The sequence below is a fragment of the Parus major genome, chromosome 12, assembly GCF_001522545.3.
Source record: "Parus major isolate Abel chromosome 12, Parus_major1.1, whole genome shotgun sequence".
In the NCBI taxonomy this organism is placed as follows: Eukaryota; Metazoa; Chordata; class Aves; order Passeriformes; family Paridae; genus Parus; species Parus major.
In genome coordinates, this window is record NC_031781.1 from 15,625,172 (window position 1) to 15,644,128 (window position 18,957).

The 18,957-nt window shown below is 42.6% G+C and overlaps 1 protein-coding gene across 8 annotated transcripts in view; it reads right to left on the bottom strand.

Moving 5' to 3' along the window:
- Positions 1–18,957, bottom strand: part of EOGT (EGF domain specific O-linked N-acetylglucosamine transferase) — a 19,983-nt gene continuing 1,026 nt past the window's right edge. For 2 of the 8 annotated variants that reach the window (XM_015640875.1, XM_015640872.3), the window contains exons 2-17: positions 17,652–17,697; positions 16,590–16,814; positions 16,133–16,233; positions 15,440–15,548; positions 15,258–15,352; positions 14,064–14,168; positions 12,883–12,989; positions 11,497–11,600; positions 8,933–9,025; positions 7,936–8,007; positions 7,365–7,451; positions 6,258–6,326; positions 5,552–5,613; positions 4,427–4,546; positions 3,366–3,468; positions 1–2,989 (exon numbers count right to left, since the gene is read on the bottom strand). In XM_015640875.1, the coding sequence (XP_015496361.1) occupies positions 2,843–2,989; positions 3,366–3,468; positions 4,427–4,546; positions 5,552–5,613; positions 6,258–6,326; positions 7,365–7,451; positions 7,936–8,007; positions 8,933–9,025; positions 11,497–11,600; positions 12,883–12,989; positions 14,064–14,168; positions 15,258–15,352; positions 15,440–15,548; positions 16,133–16,233; positions 16,590–16,799 (1,584 nt within the window). In that variant the 5' untranslated portion in view covers positions 16,800–16,814; positions 17,652–17,697 and the 3' untranslated portion in view covers positions 1–2,842. Of the gene's footprint in view, positions 2,990–3,365; positions 3,469–4,426; positions 4,547–5,551; positions 5,614–6,257; positions 6,327–7,364; positions 7,452–7,935; positions 8,008–8,932; positions 9,026–11,496; positions 11,601–12,882; positions 12,990–14,063; positions 14,169–15,257; positions 15,353–15,439; positions 15,549–16,132; positions 16,234–16,589; positions 16,820–17,651; positions 17,698–18,078; positions 18,100–18,156; positions 18,332–18,957 lie in introns of those variants that run through there. The other 6 variants (XM_015640880.1, XM_019008087.2, XM_015640873.3 and 3 more) reach the window with 5 other exon arrangements.

The following is an 18,957-nucleotide window of genomic DNA, read 5'->3' on the forward strand; positions in this document are numbered from 1 at the left end:
CATCCATAAATTATTTTTTATTCCAAATCCAGCTCTTGGTTGACATTGTACAGGAAAAACAGGCAATCCCAAAAGCATTCAGGACTTGCAACATTACACAAAGTCCCAAAACTGAGTTCATCACACTGATGCCAAGGTGCCCCTTAAGACTCTAAACTTGGGTAAACTGGAGACACCAAAAAAAATTTGAAAAAAATCAGAAGTAAGAAAGAACTTCCCATGGTAGGAAAACTTAACCCAGAGCTATATCCTGCCATAAGTCTCTCTTTGATTCCCTCAAATTCCAACTTCCAGACAGACCCAAGATGGTCCAGATGCTCTTCAAGTCACAATCCAGACTTCTGCTGTTGTGCAAATTCCCTCAGGATTTATTGGCAAAACCCAAAAATCCAACCAAACCTCCTTCTGCTGCCAAGAAAATTTTGTACTATTTGTGAAGTTAATCAACACAATCTTTTCCTCCCAGCAATATTAAGCCATAAAGGCTGAATAACACGTTGGCCATCAAGTGTTGACACTGCACTCAAATTTGCTGAAACTGGTGAATGTTGGCAGGATATTTTGCCCTTGGATTAAGTCCCTGCAGCCTCTCCTCTACACATATGTTCAACCATTTGTTTTAGTGACCACTTGAAAGAGCAGCTCCTCATTAGCTGCTCCTGTGCAGACCCAAGCACTCACTCACTGCCTTCAGCAGCCTCACAGGAAGTTCAATAGAAACAAAGATTTTCACAAACCAGTCTTCAAACCCCCTGCACTAAAACCAGCAGTGCAGGGTGGCAGCATCACTGAATGATGATGGTTCATTAAGTAAATAGAATGGTTCTTAAGTAAATAGACCTGAATATCACTTTGGACCTTAAAACATCAGCCTGTCATGGCAGGAGAAAGCAGACATGTGAGTCCCTGCAATTAATAGTATTAAAACCATTTGCCTCTAAAACCTGGCAAATTACCAAAAATCTTACACCTTTTTTTTAATTAAAAAGCTTTTTTAATAAAAAAAATTATGTACACTGTTCATAATCAAATGTCTTCTTTCCTTTGACTTGGTTTCATTCAAACACAGACATTTTACTGGCTTAGGTTTTATATATATTTTTTTTTTACTTTAAAAATCCCACAAGGTGAAAACCCCAACTGACACATACAAATACAAGAAATGGTATTGCTCTAGCACTTTTTTTTTTTTCCCCTCATATTAAGAAGTGCAATTTTGCTTCTATGGTCCTTTAAAGTGAAACAGTTTTCTCCACAAAACAACACTCTCCAGGAAGAATTGCACCAGATACAGAAAATATATGAAGGTCTCGGCTCTCCCCAGCTTCCCCTATGCACTGATTAAGGTGGTGAGAGATCCATATGAAAATTGTGCTTACAGCAACTCATCCCTACCAGTACAGACAGGTCAGTAAATGCACCCACACTCTGTGAAATTGCAGGGGAAGGGAAGTCAATACCATCTACAATTAGAGCAGTGAAATGTTTGTATTTAGCAGAACTCTCCTCTTTTCCATACAAACGTGTGCCTGCCCCGAGCCACCTGCATGGCTGAACAGCAAGTCCAGCACGGGGATACATTCCCCAAAAAATCCATAATTTAACACACAACTCCAGGGTTTTATCTCACTGAACTTGATTCTTCTGCACATCCTCCTGGCCCCACTTAAGACACAAGAACTACTACCTTTATTTTCCCCACCAGAACATCTCAGCTCCAGGGGGAATTTCAAAAAGAATTCAGCTTTGGTTTAATATTCCCTTCACTGAAAATGGTGAACTGTGCTACTGGCTTTGGAAAGATTTCATTTTAAAAGTTTTCTGGATTAACTCTTCAACATTTTGAGGAAACAAGAATATTGAAAATTAGGCTTTTAGTGACTCCAAGAACAGGGATCCTCATCAGTTCCTTTCCTTTCAGTTGCAACTCAAAAACACTCTACACAATTTATCATCTGCCCTTAAAAAACTAGAAGGCCATTCCCTTTAGAATCCTCAAAAAATTCAAGTTTTATTCCAATTTTCTCAAGCTTTCCAATGCAGAGTGCTGGGTTTTGTGAAAAAGTAGGAAACACCCAGATTACCTGAATTTTTAAGTACTCACTTAGGAAAATATTTACCTGCTCTGAGACAGAAAACTCAGTGAACCTACTGTGCAGATTTCTCGTATTGGAGCATTTATAACTACAGGGACAAGAGTCAAAGTTTATATTTAAATGCAAAATCATTAGACTGTGCTCTCTAATGTGAAAATGTTTTTAAATTTAAAGTAGAAGCTTGCAGTGTCTGTTGACCCTGGATCTACCCCAGAAAACCTTACATGAAATGGGTGGACATATCTCTGTATAAAGAGTATTTCAGAATCAGGAATGTAGAAATACAGTGCAAAAAACCCATAAATAGTCTGAAAAATAGTTTTTACATATCAAAACCTCACAGATTAGAAAGGAATTATAAAGACAAGGTGCTAAGCAGTGGTCTGACTAATTAACAATGGGTTATTTCCCTCACTGGGGGAAATTTATATTTTTATGGGCTTGTAGTGACAGGACAAGGGGGAATGGCTTCAAACTGACAGGGAGTGGGTTTAGATTGGATACAAGGGATAAATTCTTTGCTAGGAGGGTGGGCAGGCCCTGGCACAGGTGCCCAGAGAAGCTGTGGCTGCCCCTGGATCCCTGGAAGTGCCCAAGGCCAGGCTGGACAGGGCTTGGAGCAGCCTGGGACAGTGGAAGGTGTCCCTGCCCATGGCAGGGGATGGAATGAGATGGGCTTTAAAATCCCTTCCAACTCAGACCATTCTGTGATTAATTAAAAACAGTATTTCAATCAGAAGTCTAATTTAGAATTCATCATGTTTTACCCTAAATGGCCACTTCGAATGCTGTGAAACATGATTTGCAGCCAGAAGCACCAAATACATAAATTCTTCCACATCAAAGGAGTAGTTTGTAAATTTTGGATGTTCTCCCAGTGTTGGGTGGTGTCCCTAGAAAAACAAGATGAGGGCTTTTAGACAGAAAAAAAAAAAATCAATACATCTTCCATTCAAAAAAGCAAGAAAAAAATCGAGGATCTGCCATTTTAATTTATTATTTCTGATCCACTGATCTGCTCTGAGGCAAAAGAATCAGCAAAGGAACTGCATAACAGCCATGCTGTGAATGGTTCATGGCCAATTAATTTCATTTCTCTTCTTCTCTCAGCCATTAATATCAAATGATTTCTTAATCTTAGCAGGGAAGTTAATTTGGCCTAAAGAATGAATATCATATTTCAAATACCAGAACATAGGTAGGTAAAGCAGGATAACTGTGAAGTCCTTCAGTAACAGCACCTCACCCTTCCAGTGTGGCCATCATTACCTGATCCTGAGGGAATACTTTATTCCTTTTCCTCCAAGTGATGTAATGAATGCCTCTCAGCCTTGCCAAATCCAGGTAACAACGTTCATCTTCACAATTGTACCTAGGGACAGGCAGAAAAAACAGATTTACCTACAGAGATTATGCTGAAGTTACCAGGGTGAAACAGGAAAAAAATTGAAATGTTTGCTGTCCAGTTCTAAGGCACCAAAACCATGGACAAATTCTGCTCCACTGAAACAGCAGCAAGGGCTGCCTTCTGCTCCCAAGAGGTGGCCTTGGAGGCAGTTTGAGGCACATCTGCAGGTCAGACATGTCCCTGTCCAGCTGCAGCAGCTCTTGGACATGTGGAAAACAATCCCTGAGTTTCTGAACTTATTTGGAGACTGGACAAAACACTCTCGAGCCAAGCCTACGCTGCAAAACACCAGTTCTGCAGAATTTCCCAGGATGGAGAATTCAGAGCTCTTCTAACAAGCATTCTGGATTTCTGCTTTGTTCTGTAGATTGGAGTGTCTGCTAACACCCCTACTTTGTGACCAAATATGTTTAAAAGGAAGCTAACAAGAGTAATTTAGACAAAACATGACAGCACAGGACTGACCTTGGCCAGCAAGCTGGAGCTCATGTCCTGAGCAGAAAATGGAGGAGATAAAAACCTCCAGGGGGTTGCTAGCACATAATCAGTTCATATCAGTAACAGCCCTGGACATGCACATAATCAATTCACCTGGATCACTAAAACATCATTAGATCTCAGACTCACCAGGCAGAACCTGAGCAATGAGGTTTTCTCATTGTTTGCCATTTTCCCATTATATTTATGCCATGGAAGATTAAGAAATCACAGGCTAAGCCTGTGTGATATAATTACACTGTATTTTATAATGAAAGCTTTCTCTGGTTTGATCCCCAGGAGAAGAAGCTGCCAAATTTGAAGTCTAAACAAGGCTGCAAGACAAACAATCATGGTCAAATACCAGGGAGAGGCTTCATTAACACACAGCAGCAACCAGGAGCAGTTGTGTGTGCAATAGAGGGGTAAGGAGGGACAGACTTACAGCTCAAACACAACAGCCCAGTCTGGCAGAAAGAGCAGGTGGGTCAGTCCAGCTCCATGAATCCCAATGAATATATCAGAGTTGTGGGTAATTCTCAATTGCTCTGAAAACTCGAGTTCCCTGCAGACAACACAGCAAAAGTGGTGATGATGTGGCAGCTCTACCCACCCCAGCAGAACATGGGAAAAGCACAAAATTGGCTTAAGGGAATACTGAAAGAGAGAACTGATTTTTCAAGGAACAATACTAGGAATCACAAATGCTGTAACTCAGCATGGAAGTAAAAGAAATGCAGGCAGGTTGCAAAACTTCACAAGAATTTGTTTCAAAAATATTCCTGTCAAAGTTTTTGTAAGTTTAAGGGTTTTTCTTTTTACTTGCCTTTTAAAAAACTGCATCATCTTAAAAAAAAAAAAAAAACAACCCAAAACTAGGAACAAAATACCCCAAACAAAACCTAAAAACCCAGTATAAAAGACCTGTTTCTGAACTGTATTCAGTGTCATGTAAAATACACAAATAAACATCCTCCCAGTGTCTCTGTTTGGTCAGAACACAGATGTCTCAGTGCTGCTTCAGTTTCCCACTCCTCCTGCATGATTCATGACAGCTCCAGTGGAGCTGCTGCCACGTGGGACAGGCATGAATTGTTTGGGAACTTTTCCTTCAATCCATTTCTTCCTGGCACAGTGCCTACTACACCTGGCACCACAAACTGACCTCAAGTGGTGTCTTCAGGGGCCACCAGAGCAGCAAATAATCAGTTTATTTTAAATCAATTTAAAATCAATTACTAAACTAAGGCTCACATAAAATAAAACCCTGACATCAAAGAAGAGAAACCCCTGTTAACACAGTTACTGCAGAGCAATATGCAAAAAGGGTGATGGGAACACAGCTGGCTTTGGGAGAGGGAACAAAAGGGATTTCAAACCTTGTTCATTGTGCAGCAGCTTTAACCTGAGCCTGCTAGCCCTAAGTAGTGCAATAAGGAATGGGTGTGCTCGACTACCTCAGCCAACACTTCTCCTTCCCAGTGCCTGGGTTTTGCCCAGGTTAGAGCTGGGGACAGACAGACCCAGCAGGCAGCAGCCACAGCAGCACGAGCTCACAGCAGTCACTCACTTGTACTTGTAGTCCACCACCCTGACCTCCAGCGTTGACACTGTTTTCAAAGCATTCACAAGCTGGGGAGAATAACAAGAAGACAAGGATTTGGTGTCCTCCTAGCCTCAGTTTCTCCCTACATAAGGTGGGGATGATAATCCCAGTTCATTTTTGTCAGGCACTAACAGCAGAGAATGAAAACAGGTATGGAAACATTAAATATTATCATTTCACCATGAAATAAGCTTTTACACATGTCCACGAAGTGGCATGATTCAAAACCATAAATCAACATGAAAATTCATTATGTTCTGAGTGCACAAACTCTGATACAAGGGCTTGTGCATTCCAATCTGCATTCATTACAAAAGGTTTTGTAAGACTTCAACTCTGGAGATGCTATAAATAAAAGGAATAATCTGAAAGTGAAATAATTTAACTTTATCAGATCTGCAGTGTCTGTTTGCTCAGAGGAAATACTCTTAGTATTACATTTGTAGTCTTCCACTGGATATTTGGAAAGGGCAGCAAGGTTCAGTGTCTGGGGTACAGAAATGGAGACTGCCTAGAAGACATTTTAGAGCAAATTAATATAAACATTGAACATATTTGTCTGAGATTTGCCAGAAAATAGATATCTTGGCTGTACCTGAAAAAATAAATCGACCCAAATAGCAAAATTTAACTTCTAATAAATCTTTTTTAAAGATATAAAGGACCACACCTCATTCTGGTTTAATATTCTCCGGTAATCTGTGCTGCGTGCGAGGATGGTGACTCGAATTTTCCCATCCTAAAAAGAAAGAAGCAGCAGTGTATTAGCTAAGAGGCAGCTCTCACAAAAAAAAACCAATCCCAAACTATTCTGTATTTATTTCTGGCAACTATTTGAGCAACTAAATATGTTCCTTCCACATGTAAAAAATGATGTAACCACCTTAAAATTCACATTGTATTTTCTGATGGATTCAAAGCATCAAAACCTTCATGAAAGTCTGATTACTAACCAAGAACTAAATATTTTCTGAAAGATTTATTTTATTTAGTACAAAAGATCCTTTGTATTACACATTACATGGCAGTTTTTGAAAGCAGCTTTCTGGATGCCTTGTGCACAAGTTCCTGGGGAAAAAAAATATTTTACTTCTATAACAGTTCCTCCTTTTACCTCTTTTAATTAATTGGACTCACAGGGGTGAGCATTCCAAGTGAAATAAAGAGATTTAACTGCATGACTCCCATTAGTGTCAGCAGGAGAAGCATAACTAAATGCCTGTGCAGAGCCATGAATGTGCCCCTCAGCAATAATACATGGGCTACTCTCCAGCAGACAGCTAGCCCAGAACTGCCCTGGCCACCAGGGCAAGGTGCAAAAACCATCAGGGTGAGCAACAGAGAAGCCCAGACCAGACAGATGGTGCTGGGCAGGCATGGAAGGACCAGATTCTGCTGCTTCCAGCTCTGAGCCAAGCTCAGCAGTACCCGAGGGCTTGGGTAAAGGGCAAGCTCTGCTCTGGGATCCCCACTGCTGCTCCATGGAACACGTGTCTGACTCAGCTGGGAAGGACACAAAGGACCCCAGCACAGAGAATGGATACAGGGATGGGACCCTAAGGTCAGAAGGAGAAAGCTCTAAAGTCTGTCCTACAGAAATAAGACATGAGGGCAACTTCCACAAACATACACAAATGTTCTCTGAACAGGGAAACCTTCACAGGGAAAAACCAAATCCTAAACAAGAAGACAAAAAGTACAGATACGCTCCCATTCCCCACTGGGTTCAGTTTGTTCTCTGGCAAGAACCACCAGCTCCATATTGCAGTTCTCACACCTTGGGTCCCTCCTGGGTAATATTTAATCTGTGCAGCACATGCTGGGAAAAGGCTCGGAACAGCCCCGTACCGTGACAGCCAGAGATCTGAAATTTAAAAGCAGTTGTTAACATATAAAGTTATTTTGCTCAGAAAACTTGAGCTTTGAGATCAGGTTTTTACCATTCTCGTGGAACAAAAGCCCAGTATCATGCACTGAGCTATTCAGTGCAACACAAGTGGCACTTTCATTTAGGAAGAAATATAACTCTAGTGCTAGAGCCTGAGTGTGTGAGTTAATACCCTCAGGGAAGCCTGACTGTGTTCAAGCTCTTGTGTTCTGCAAAAATACCAGTTAGTTCACAGTGCCCACCCATGAAAGGGGAATAATTTGCACCTCCTGAGCTGTGACATAGGAGACTGCACACAACCAGCTGGAGTAACTTTAAAATCCCAATCTTTAGGGAAGATCATTCTGCTTGGAGTTGGAGCCTTCACTGCAGTGTGTTTCATGATATTGGAGGGATTCCCCGGGTCAGATTCCACCCTGCCACACCCTCCTGGTGAGCACGGATGGGTAGAGGGACTCACCAGAGGTGTGTTGTAGAACAATCCATAGCGCATGCGGGGCAGCAAAGAGAACACGGCTTCTTTAAAGCACACCTGGGTAAAGGGGATCACAAGGAGTTACACCCGAGTTACACCCCGAGTTACACCCCACTGCTGCCTTCCCCCAACACACCTGGGTAAAGGGGACCACAAGGAGTTACACCCTGAGTTACACCCCGAGTTACACCCGAGTTACACCCCACTGCTGCCTTCCCCCAACACACCTGGGTAAAGGGGACCACAAGGAGTTACACCCTGAGTTACACCCTGAGTTACACCCCGAGTTACACCCCACTGCTGCCTTCCCCCGGCCCATTCCCTGCCAGCCCTGCTCCTAATGAGCCAGCAATTACTGCTCCTGCCAAGGACAGCCTGACTCCCTCGGCTGTGCAAATGAATAGAACAAAGATCCCAAATGAGCTCCCACTTGGAACAGGCAAGTGTGGGAAGAGGTGATGAAAGCACCCCAAAACAGAACAAACATGGACTAAGGAGAAGGAAACCAGTTAGTGAGTTTAGGACTAGATTGAAGAGGGCAAAATGAGCTCTGGATGAATAGATGCATTTTTTGCTGTAGTATTTTTTTTTTATGATAAGCAGCAGGAATGTCAAGAGTTACAGGGGGAAAGAAACACCTCAGGGGGAATCAGAAGGCTTTAGAAAGGCCATTTGAAAACCCTTAACTTCAGTCAGGAGTCCTGAAGAAGCAAAACCCTTTCTTAAATAGCACCTCTCACAAGTTTTTGTGTCTCAGGACAGAAAAGTTAGGTCCATCTATATAAAGGATAGCCACACCATAGAATCAGGTTACAGCTCTGTCTCTTGTTTCTGAGATAGAATACTCATATTACACAAATTAAACATGCATGGAAGGTATTAATGCTTTCCTCTGGGCCACCCATAACCCCAAGCAGCTTGAGAAGTCGTCATATTTGGTCCCCAGTGAGCATGACTTAAAACAAAATATAGAATTCCATACCCTTTTGGAGTCAAAAGTTTTCAAGTGAATTATTTCATGGTCAGTAAATGCCTTCCATGTCTCACTGAACAGGTCACCGTAGCCATATGAGCTCTAGGAGGAAAGCAAACAAACCAAGGGTACAACACTTACATAAATGCACATGAGAACCTCTCTTCATGATTCACAGGTTCTCTATTTGAGTTTTATATATACAGTTAATATGTGCAACACCACCACAGGCCCCAAGGCAGCCTAACACAGAACACAGACATCACACAGCACCAAACTCTGTGTTTGCACTGGCAGGCAACTAAAATTACCTCTCAGGCAGTTAATTTTTAATAAAAACTTCTATAAATTAGCAAACTAGACAATTTCTTCATTAGCAAATTATAATTTCTGAGTTAGGAACGAGAAGTACTACTTTTCCCAGAGTCAACAAAACACAAGTTATATTTGAAGAAACACAAAGAGGGATGGTAGAAGGCCTGCATCTCAACCCTTGAGATTAAAAAAGAAACCCCACCTGGAAATTCAAGTGCAGCACTGAAGGTTGAGGTAAAAAGTCACAGCAAGCTTGTTTTGCATATGAAACATGTCTCACAAATTAAAGGCAATGATCTGATTTGATGGAAGAAACACCTAGGAGGTTTTTATACAGAGCAGTAACACCTTTCCCCTTTGCAGCAACGTTCTGTGGGGAACTTTTAAAGAGCCATCTACTCCCTACACCATTATCCCAGCAGCAGGGGCTGCTGCCTTCAGTGTGTCACCTTTCCTGCACATCCCAGGGCTGAGTCACCACCTCTTGCTCTTAGAATGCAATTAAACCTGCCCTCAGTAGCCCCGCTGCAGATTCTTGCTAAAGCTTCCTTTCAACTCTGGGGCTGGCTCAGGCTGCTGGGAAAGTTGTGTGGGAACATTCTAAATAAGAAATTTGAAAATAGGACGACAAATGATCGCAGGAGAGAACAGAAATCTGGTGAAATGTAGAAGAATCTAAAGGGCACCAGATTTCCTTCAGTTCAAGAGCTGTTCCTCTTGCTCTGCCATTAGGATTTAATGAATTTTACAGTCCAGACTCCCTTCTGGCCATGCATTACAAGAACTGCTCTCACAGATTAGAAGTGGAGAACTGATGAAAGCACCACTTTCTAACCCTCTCTGCTCTCCTTAAAAGTGCTTTATGAACATTTCTTCCCTGCATTTGCAGAGGATCTGCACACCAAAACCCACTGGAATTCCTGCTCATTTTCTGCTTTGTTTAACCTACATCTAAGGGCATTACTCTTTAATAAGAACAGTAGCTAGGAAGTATGGCCAAATCTAATTACATCAAGGGAAAAAAAAAAAGAGAATGAATAATAAGTTCAAGTCCACCTTTTGATGAGCACAGACAGTTCATCAGCAGATGACTGGTGCCATCACCTGGTTTTACACAGCAATGAACTCCAGCTGCCTGAGCAGGTTATGCTCATTTAAAATGATAACAGTGTGGCACTACTTTTAAAGGTACATTTGAAAGAGTTATTTGGTTCTGCAAGACGATATAAGACAAAAGAGTTGCTTTTCAAAGTAATTTACAATGTTGTCTGACACCTGATCTTTTCAGAAAGCCATCCAAGCTGGATTAACAGGTCCCTGTGCAACACCTAGAGAGCTCACTTATCTGACAGATGGCACTGATTTTAGCTTTAAAATACAATAGAAGTAGAAAAAAGAGTTTCTTCTAGACAAACAGGTTTCTCATTAAACAGCAAATGGGATATTTCCAGTTCTCTATTGAAGTTTAGTTGTCCAAACACTAAAGAAAACTCAGCATGATCACTGATTTATGATCACTGGTGTGGGAAAGTGTCATATTCAAGACCTGTTATTTCTGGACCTAATTATGCACGTTATCAGGCATATTACAAATCCCTCAGTTTTTTATTTAGTTTAATACCCTCCTTCACAACTTAAATACTATCCAATAAAACTAATATTACTCACAGTCATGGTTTCAATTCAGCAGTACAGCAGAAACAGCCCCACTTAAAAACTTGTTTTATGTTATCATGGCAATGTGAGAGGTGATTGAGGGAAGTAACTGCAAGAAGGCTACTTAAAGGAGTTAAATATTAAACTCTGTTTTTTTATATATATATAAGGATTTAATTTAGCTGTTTTCTTTACTACAGGCTGCACATTACTGATTTACAAACATGCAAGATTGCATTTCTTTTTAAATATAGAAGAAACAGTTGAGCAAATCTACTTCAATACTCCAAGAGAAAAAAAACCTACAAAAACCAGTTAAAACTTCAAATGCTACAGATTAGAAATACTGGTCAGGTTATTTCTGAGGTCACACTAAAGAAAGGCATAACTGTGCACTAGCAAAGCTGAGCATTCCAACAGCACATGATTTTTCATAGAAAATCTGTTCTCTAACTATTACTCATGCACCTGTATTAAAAAGATCCAGAAATTTATCAGTTCCACATGGCTATGGCCACAAGAGAGCCAAGGATTGGCTGCTAAAACCTTCAGAGCCTGTATACAGCAGAAATACAAATTTGTTACAAGCACAGCAGACTTACAGTGTCCCACATGACTATGTTGACATCCGTACTGAAGGAATTATTGATATGCTGGGTAATGTAAAGATTGACAAAATCACAGAAGTGATGGTACATATTAACACCTGAGAAAGAAAAAATAACAATAGTATACATAAAATTTATTATTATTATTAAATTTAACAATAAATAATAATAAAGTTAGCAAAACACTGCATTATTTGCTCCACTTTCATTGGCTCATGCATTTTTCCTGATTAGCATCCTGCATTTTATATTAGCTTCCCCTGCTTCCGACTCCTTGAATGCTCCTAACACACCTTAAAAAGGAACCTCTAAAAGGAAGGAATCAAGGAAAGAAATCTGAGGTATGTGTTTTTTAAAAGTACGAAAAAGAAGAGTGGCCAAAAGAAAGAATGAGGTGAGCTTCATGTGCTATTTCTCTTTACAGTCTGCAGCTGATTTCTGAAGGATATGAAAGGATCTCCTGCTTTAACACAGCTCAGTCAGACACAAGAAAACATGAAAAGTGGCCTTCAGCACAGGTCTGGGTTCTGCTTTAGTGGGGCTGAGGGAAGCTCTGTCTCTGGGACCACAAGACAGAATTTGTGCTTTCACACAAGCCAAAGGCCAAGTCATTCCTCAGGTCTTCTCTCCTCTTCGTTCCTGGTGCACAAAATTCCATGAAACAAAGGAGGGAACACAAAGGAGGTGTGCTGGTTTTGCACTAATTGGTATTTGGTGAGGGCCCAGTTCCCTGCAACAACTTTGCTTAAAATGTCAGGCAGTGTCCGGGGAAGAGGAGCAGCTGGGCTCACAGGGACAGAGCCCAGCACAAGGCTCAAACACAGCTCACCCCACTGCAGCTGTGTGCTTTGTCCTCAGCACCCTCCTCCATCAGCACTGCACCAACAAAAAGGCTGCTGAAGCTCAAAAAATGTCAGATTCCTGAAGGTGCCTGGGTGCTGCCCCTCTTGGAACAGCGTTTCCCATCCCTATTCCCAATGCCCACAGAATCTGGTGCTGAGGGTGTCCTGCAGGACACAGACACCCACACCTGCTGCTCCATGGTATGGAACCTGCCACGCAGAAACACAGCCACAACAGCCTTTGGCACAAAGCCAAACACTGCCAAACCACAGTCCAGAGAACAACTGTGCAGGGCAAACAACAGGAAAATGTTCTGATTTGTTTTTTTAAAATCGTCTGTGGGAAATTATAAAATTTTCGAATTTCAGTTTCCAAGTTCGTCACTGGAACTACACCAAAAAAAGGAACTAAAAAGTTACAACATTTTTCATATTACAAGTGAACTTAACTGTCACAAAGGCATAATGCAGATGGGCAAGTTGACTATGAGCTTTTTTACTGCAGTACGAAACAAAATAAACTAAAGACATCAATTACCTGCATCTAATTTCATGAAGTACGTTGGCTTTTCAATAACAATGTCACACTTCTCATCTTCTAGAGGTCTGAAGTCTAATGCAGTGAATGTCTGGAGTTCTGCAAACCTAGAAAGATTCAATCACACAGAATATGCTTTGACATCAACTCATTTAAACAAATGTACTTCATATGTCCCAGGTTTAGTAACTGTCCTTCCAGTCCATTTCAGTTAACAGGACTGCTGAAAACTGATAGAGTCTGACAATTAAAATGATTTGAAATTATAATGGAAAGTTCTTCAGGGCTTCTAGAGGTTAAACACTGCCTTTGATCTCAGGAGTGAACAGCACCTTTGATCTCCAAATCAAGGCAGCAGGGATGTAACAAAAGCCTCAGAGCCTGGATCTGTGGCTCCACCCAAATTGATCTGATTGTCAAAGACACTTAAGAGAGATTTCCATGCTTTGGTTGGAATAATGAATGTAGAGGCAGTATTTATTGTTCCTGCATCTAAACAAGGATGAGCAGTTGTGATGACAGTAGCAGCTAGAGGAGAAAAGTCCTCCTCCTCTGCAGCAGCTCTTGACTTCAATGAAACATCAATGTAAAATGGGGGGAGAAAAAGAAAATACAAGCAAAGCATAAGAATGAATTATTGTATGGACCTTAATGGCTCCAGTTCCTTCATGAATTAACTGGCAAGGCAGCTCTGAAGTGCTAACATGCAAACTGTGATGCTCTGCACTTCTTACTCAGCCTGTGGACTCAGCCCACCTCACACTCCTGGCTCCCTGGGAACAATGTCAGCACATCCAGATCATCCTCACCAAGGGCTGTGGGAACTCAAGGGCAGCTTCAAGGCTCTCACCACAGAGCAATCACCCTTTCTACACACAGATCAGGCACAGCACCAGCAGCTTGCCCAGAAAACACCTGAAGGTTAGGACTTCCAATTGAAAGATGCTTTCACATCTTTTGCTGCTGCAAATGGGCAGGACACAATTACTCACAGTGTGGTTCAGACTTTCTGCAGAGATGTAATTATCAGAGGTTTCTAATGTGAACTCTCAAATTGACCTTAAAAGGAGCAAGTATTTCCTCAGTATGAAATCTCCTGCACACAGCTGGCAATGCCAATGACAAAAATCAAAAATAATTAGCAAGTGAACTTGGAAGCAGCCTTGACAAGAGATTCTTACCAAGACTGCAGAGGGCTCTTGCGTTGACCTTCAGCCAAAAATGCTCGAACGTCGAGGGTGCAATGACCTCCAATTTCTCCCTTCTGGAAAAAGTCTTCTTTGAATCTAATGCAAATTAGAAAAAGTCTATCAGCTTTTGTGCAACAGGGCTACCAGTGCCCTGCAATCTCAATTACATACTCAAGCCAGTGCTACTTAGTCTCAGTTCAGCAGGGCACTTCATACATATTTAAAACCTGAGTGTTTTCCTCAGTGTAAATCAAGAATTTCCCACAACTCCCAAGTAAAGATAGTGGTGTCCTTGAAGGTCTAGATATAATCTTAGAAAGCAGCACTAATCCACCCAGAATGTTATTAAGAATTATTTACACATACCCACATGAGTACTTTAATTAGATTTTCCTTCATGAAAGTGATGCATCTCTGCATGACAGGACCATCCAACACTGGTTGGAGTTTTTATGTTTTTAACAATTTCTTAGCAAAATTTACCTCAGGTTTCACAACCCACTTTGCCACCCAAGGATTTTATACGACTTATAAAGATTGATGTGCAAGAACAAATTTCCTGAAAATAAGTTGCCAGCTAAAAGCACTGTCTAAATTAGCTTTCAGGACAGGCTGTGACGATGACAAAACCCATTCTGAAGGGTAATGTCAGTCTCAGTCATGACCAGATTAAGACACTGACTTCAAAGACAAGGCAGAGGGTTCATGCCAGCACCACTGGCATTGCTTTTTCATCCAGCTTCCAATATATAGCTTTTTAATTCAGGATGTGGAAGATCCGGGTTCAGATCTCTCCTCAGTTACTCAGTATCTAAAAATGCAGCTCCTGGATCTGGTGTAAAGGTAAATGAAAGGTCTTGGTTCCTCAGACAATAACAATTGTATTTTGCACATTATCTGATCAAGGAAGGACATGACTGAAGACACAGAAACGTTTTCCTCTCTTCTGTCAGGGATTTCAACCACCCATTATCATTCCATAGAACCAAGAACTTGGGTTTTTACACCACCAGCAGCAGCCAGCAATGAAGAGGTGTAACCCTTTACAGGGCTTCAGCAACAAGCCTCAGATCAGCAGTAAAACCCATGGCAACAGGCAAACCAGCTTTGCTAAACAAATCCTCAAACCCTTTTCCCTGCCATCCCGTTTTTGCTATAACACATCAAATCAGAGAAATCAGAGACCTGTCATGGTTTCTCTTTACAGCTCGTAAATCAATGTACAAGTTTGTTGCTCTGCAATGCTGAAGGTACTGGGAACAGGTCAGAGACGAATCCCCCTGTTAAGAACAAGCAGAATTCTGTCAATAACAAAAATTGTTTTTAAAAAACAAGTGCAAAGTATCACATCTATCAGAAATACCTACTGTTGCTGCAGGCTTGCAATGGGTTTTCACTTCACTGAGCCTCTCTTGAACATATCCAAAGTCTGCTTGTTTCCAGAATATCTGCTGGGCTGTCTCAATGTCACTTGCCCTGATGAGGGAAGGAGAGAGGAAACAAATCAAGGTCTGTTCTCAATTCTACTAATAACTTCAACAGATAACATTTTTCCATTGAAAGTGAAACAGAAGAACCAGCCAGTTATTTTATTGGCATTTAAGATGCCAAAACAGGAAGCACTTATCAGCTGCATGTAAGTGAAAACATCAATGACAATTTAAAGCTACTCTCCCCTAAAAGGGTACAAGTTGTTTTTTTTTTCACATTTTTTCCTGTTTTTAAAGCTAAGAAAGGAAATACAGTTATTTTAGGAATCTGAATTCAAGGCTAAATCAGAATAATGAAAACATTCTGGCAGAAAGCATTTCTAGCAGTATTTTCTTCCCTAAAATGTTAATTTTTTAAAATAATGTTGAAAGGCTCATTATGCATAAATACACACATTATATATATATATACACAGGTGTCAAAAAAAATCTTTAAAAAAAAACATTCTGTATTCAAAAAAGCTTTAAATTCTAAATATTGAAATAATGTTTACTTTACATCTATATCAAAATGAGCACTACACTATTTTTTTACCATAATGTACAATCGACATTTAAAATTAAACTTACCACCCAGTTTCAACATAATCACACACTGGGTAATGGAACCTATTCTCTGATCTGCAAGATTTCTCATAACCCCAGCAGGATTTCAGTTTCTTCAAGTGTTTCTGCAACACAGAATGACTGAATCAGGTTTTGCAACAGGAAAATGGGAAATGACTTCAGTAAGTTGTTAGCTTTTAAACGACATCATGCTCATAAATCTTGCATAAAAGGCTTTTGGTCTGTTCTCAAACAGAGTTTGAGAAACAACATCCAGATTCTCCATGCACAGCAGAGGCTCCAAAGTGGACACACATGCACAACAAGGTTACTCCTGTCTTTTATATGTTCTAAACCCTTTTCCCTGATTAATTGGCAAGGAAACAAATTAATCACCATCTTCAACTGCTACAACTCCCAAGAGCAAACCACCACAACAGGACATTTGAACAAAGAAACAGAAAAAAACCCCCAAACTCACTTTGTATGGGCAAAGAGCATCCTGCTTACAGATGTCAGCAACATGCTGGTTATTGTGCAGAAAGTAGGGGATATGCTCATCTGGGAGGTTGATGGCTTTGTAGCTATAGAGTGGCTCTTCTGGAATGTTTGGGAATTCAGTAGGATTTTCAGCTTGGGAATTAGCCAGAGTTTCTTGCAGTAGCAATCCAAACACAAGCAACATAAACATGGCAACCTGTGAGTTCTGTACTTTATAAATAAAAGAAGAAAAACAACAATAAAAGGAATTAACGTATCTGCAGCATTTCAAGCACACAAGACAAAATTCAGTCAGAGCCAGACATAAAGAATTTGTACTTGCATTTCTGGGGTGGTTTCTTTTTCCTGTGAAGACCAAACTTTCACTGAGAGGCCAGACTGCACAACCTCAGGATTATCTTTGAATCATTAGTCATTGAGTGTTATTACGTGCTACAAACTCCCAGTCAAGCTAAAATGGGTGTGTTTACTTTAGCTAAATGCCAAGGGATCCTGAGAGTTCAGTGTGGAAACTAAGTATAGAGCATGTAACATCCAGTGTGAAGGGAGAAAAAGTAGAAGAACTGGGGGGAGGGGTGAGAAAAGAAGGATTTTTAGTTTTAAAGTATGAAAATAATACATTCTCCACTTTGAACTAATCATTAGCTGAGGGAAAACTAGGCAGACAAAAATAGAGGGTCACAGAATGCCTGTTTTTAGTGCTTAACATCACGTTAAAGAAATGTGATTACTGAGTATATTCTAGATATATATTGTATATATAATTTTATATATGATAAAAGTGTATTTATATATATACATATGTACAGAGACACAGGCCCACACATCTGTATACCCTGAAGCTGGCTGCATACCTTCCTGCTAATGCAACCTTCTCAGATCTAACACCCCTGCTTTGAACCATTAAACTTCCTGAGGGAAAAAAAAAATGCATGGCCTGTACCTAAACTCCACCTTTTTTGGCATTATAATTTGCTAAAATTTGCATGTTTGCTTTCAACCGAAGCCTTTAGCAAAATTCCTACTATACAAGTAGTTTTACCTGTTTGGTTTGAGAGGATTTCTTCAGATTTCCCAGGTACAGGAACCTAGAGCAGAGGAGGAAGGTGGAGTTAGATACATCCTGCAAAAGGAGATTTCCTCGGGACACTGTCCTGCTCCTAGGGACACGTTCCCAGCAATGAGAGCAGCTTCCACAGCCCGGGCACTTTGCTGATCGGTCACTCGGGTCCCTTCCCCGGCACGCAGCCCGGGGTATTCCACAAGGATCACACCTCTCCCATCACAAACCCAGCGGTGTCCCTTACCCACCCCTGGCAGCTCCGGGGAGGTGCCCTGCACCCTGTGCCAGGCCCTGCTGGGTTCCGTGACAGACCCAGAGCCGGACCCAGCCCCCGGCCCAGCCGGACCCGGTGCCCGACCCACGCTTGTCGTGCCCGTGCTGGACCCGGCACAGCATCGCATCTCACCGCGTATCACCGCGTGTATCACCGCCTGTCTCACCGCGTATCACCGCATATCACCGCGTGTAACACCGCCTATCTCACCGCGTGTTTCACCGCTTATCTCACCGCGTGTCTCAGCCGCGCTGGCCCCGAGGAGCCCCGCGGCCCACGGCACCGGCCGCTCGTGCTGCTCGGCGCTCGCCGCCGGCCTCAATCCTCATGTCCGGGGCAGCGCTCGGCCCGGCGCCGCCGGGCTCCCGGGGAAGCGCCCGGGCGGCTGCGAGCGAGGGCCGGGCACCGCCGGGACCGCCCCGCCCGGGGCGGCGGGAGCCGGGCAAGGAGGCAGGGAAGGAAGGGAGGGAAGGGAGGGAGGGAAGGAAGCAGGCAAGGAGGAGCCGGCCGGGCCGGGGTGGCGGCGCAGCGGCCGGGCGCGGCTCGGGCGGCGCGGCTCAGGTGGGGCCGGCAGCGAAGGGCACCTGCCCGCGGGGGAGCAGCGGCGGAGCAGCCGCGTCTTCCTTCTGCTGCCGGAAATTAAGCTCTGCCGCCCCGGGAGCGGCGAGCGCAGGATGCGGAGGAAAAGGGCCTTTTCCTGCCGCGGCCCGGCAGGAAGCGCAGGCTCCGGCACCCCATTGTTCCAGGCGTCCCCCCGAGCCCAGGCCGGCAGCAGCGGGGCCGGGGCCGGCCCGGGACGGCAGCGCTCACCAACACCTCCAGGCGCAGGGGCAGAGGTTCAGCGGGGCCCTGATCCCCCTGGCACACCGCACCCTCCCTCGCTTTGAGCCAATTCCCGCAGCGATGAGCGCCGAGGGAGGCACAGGCACCAACACTCCAGAGCTCCGAATCCTCCACCACAGCCCAGAGCTCTTCTCCCCTCGTTCCCAGGTGGCAAACGAGGATCAAACG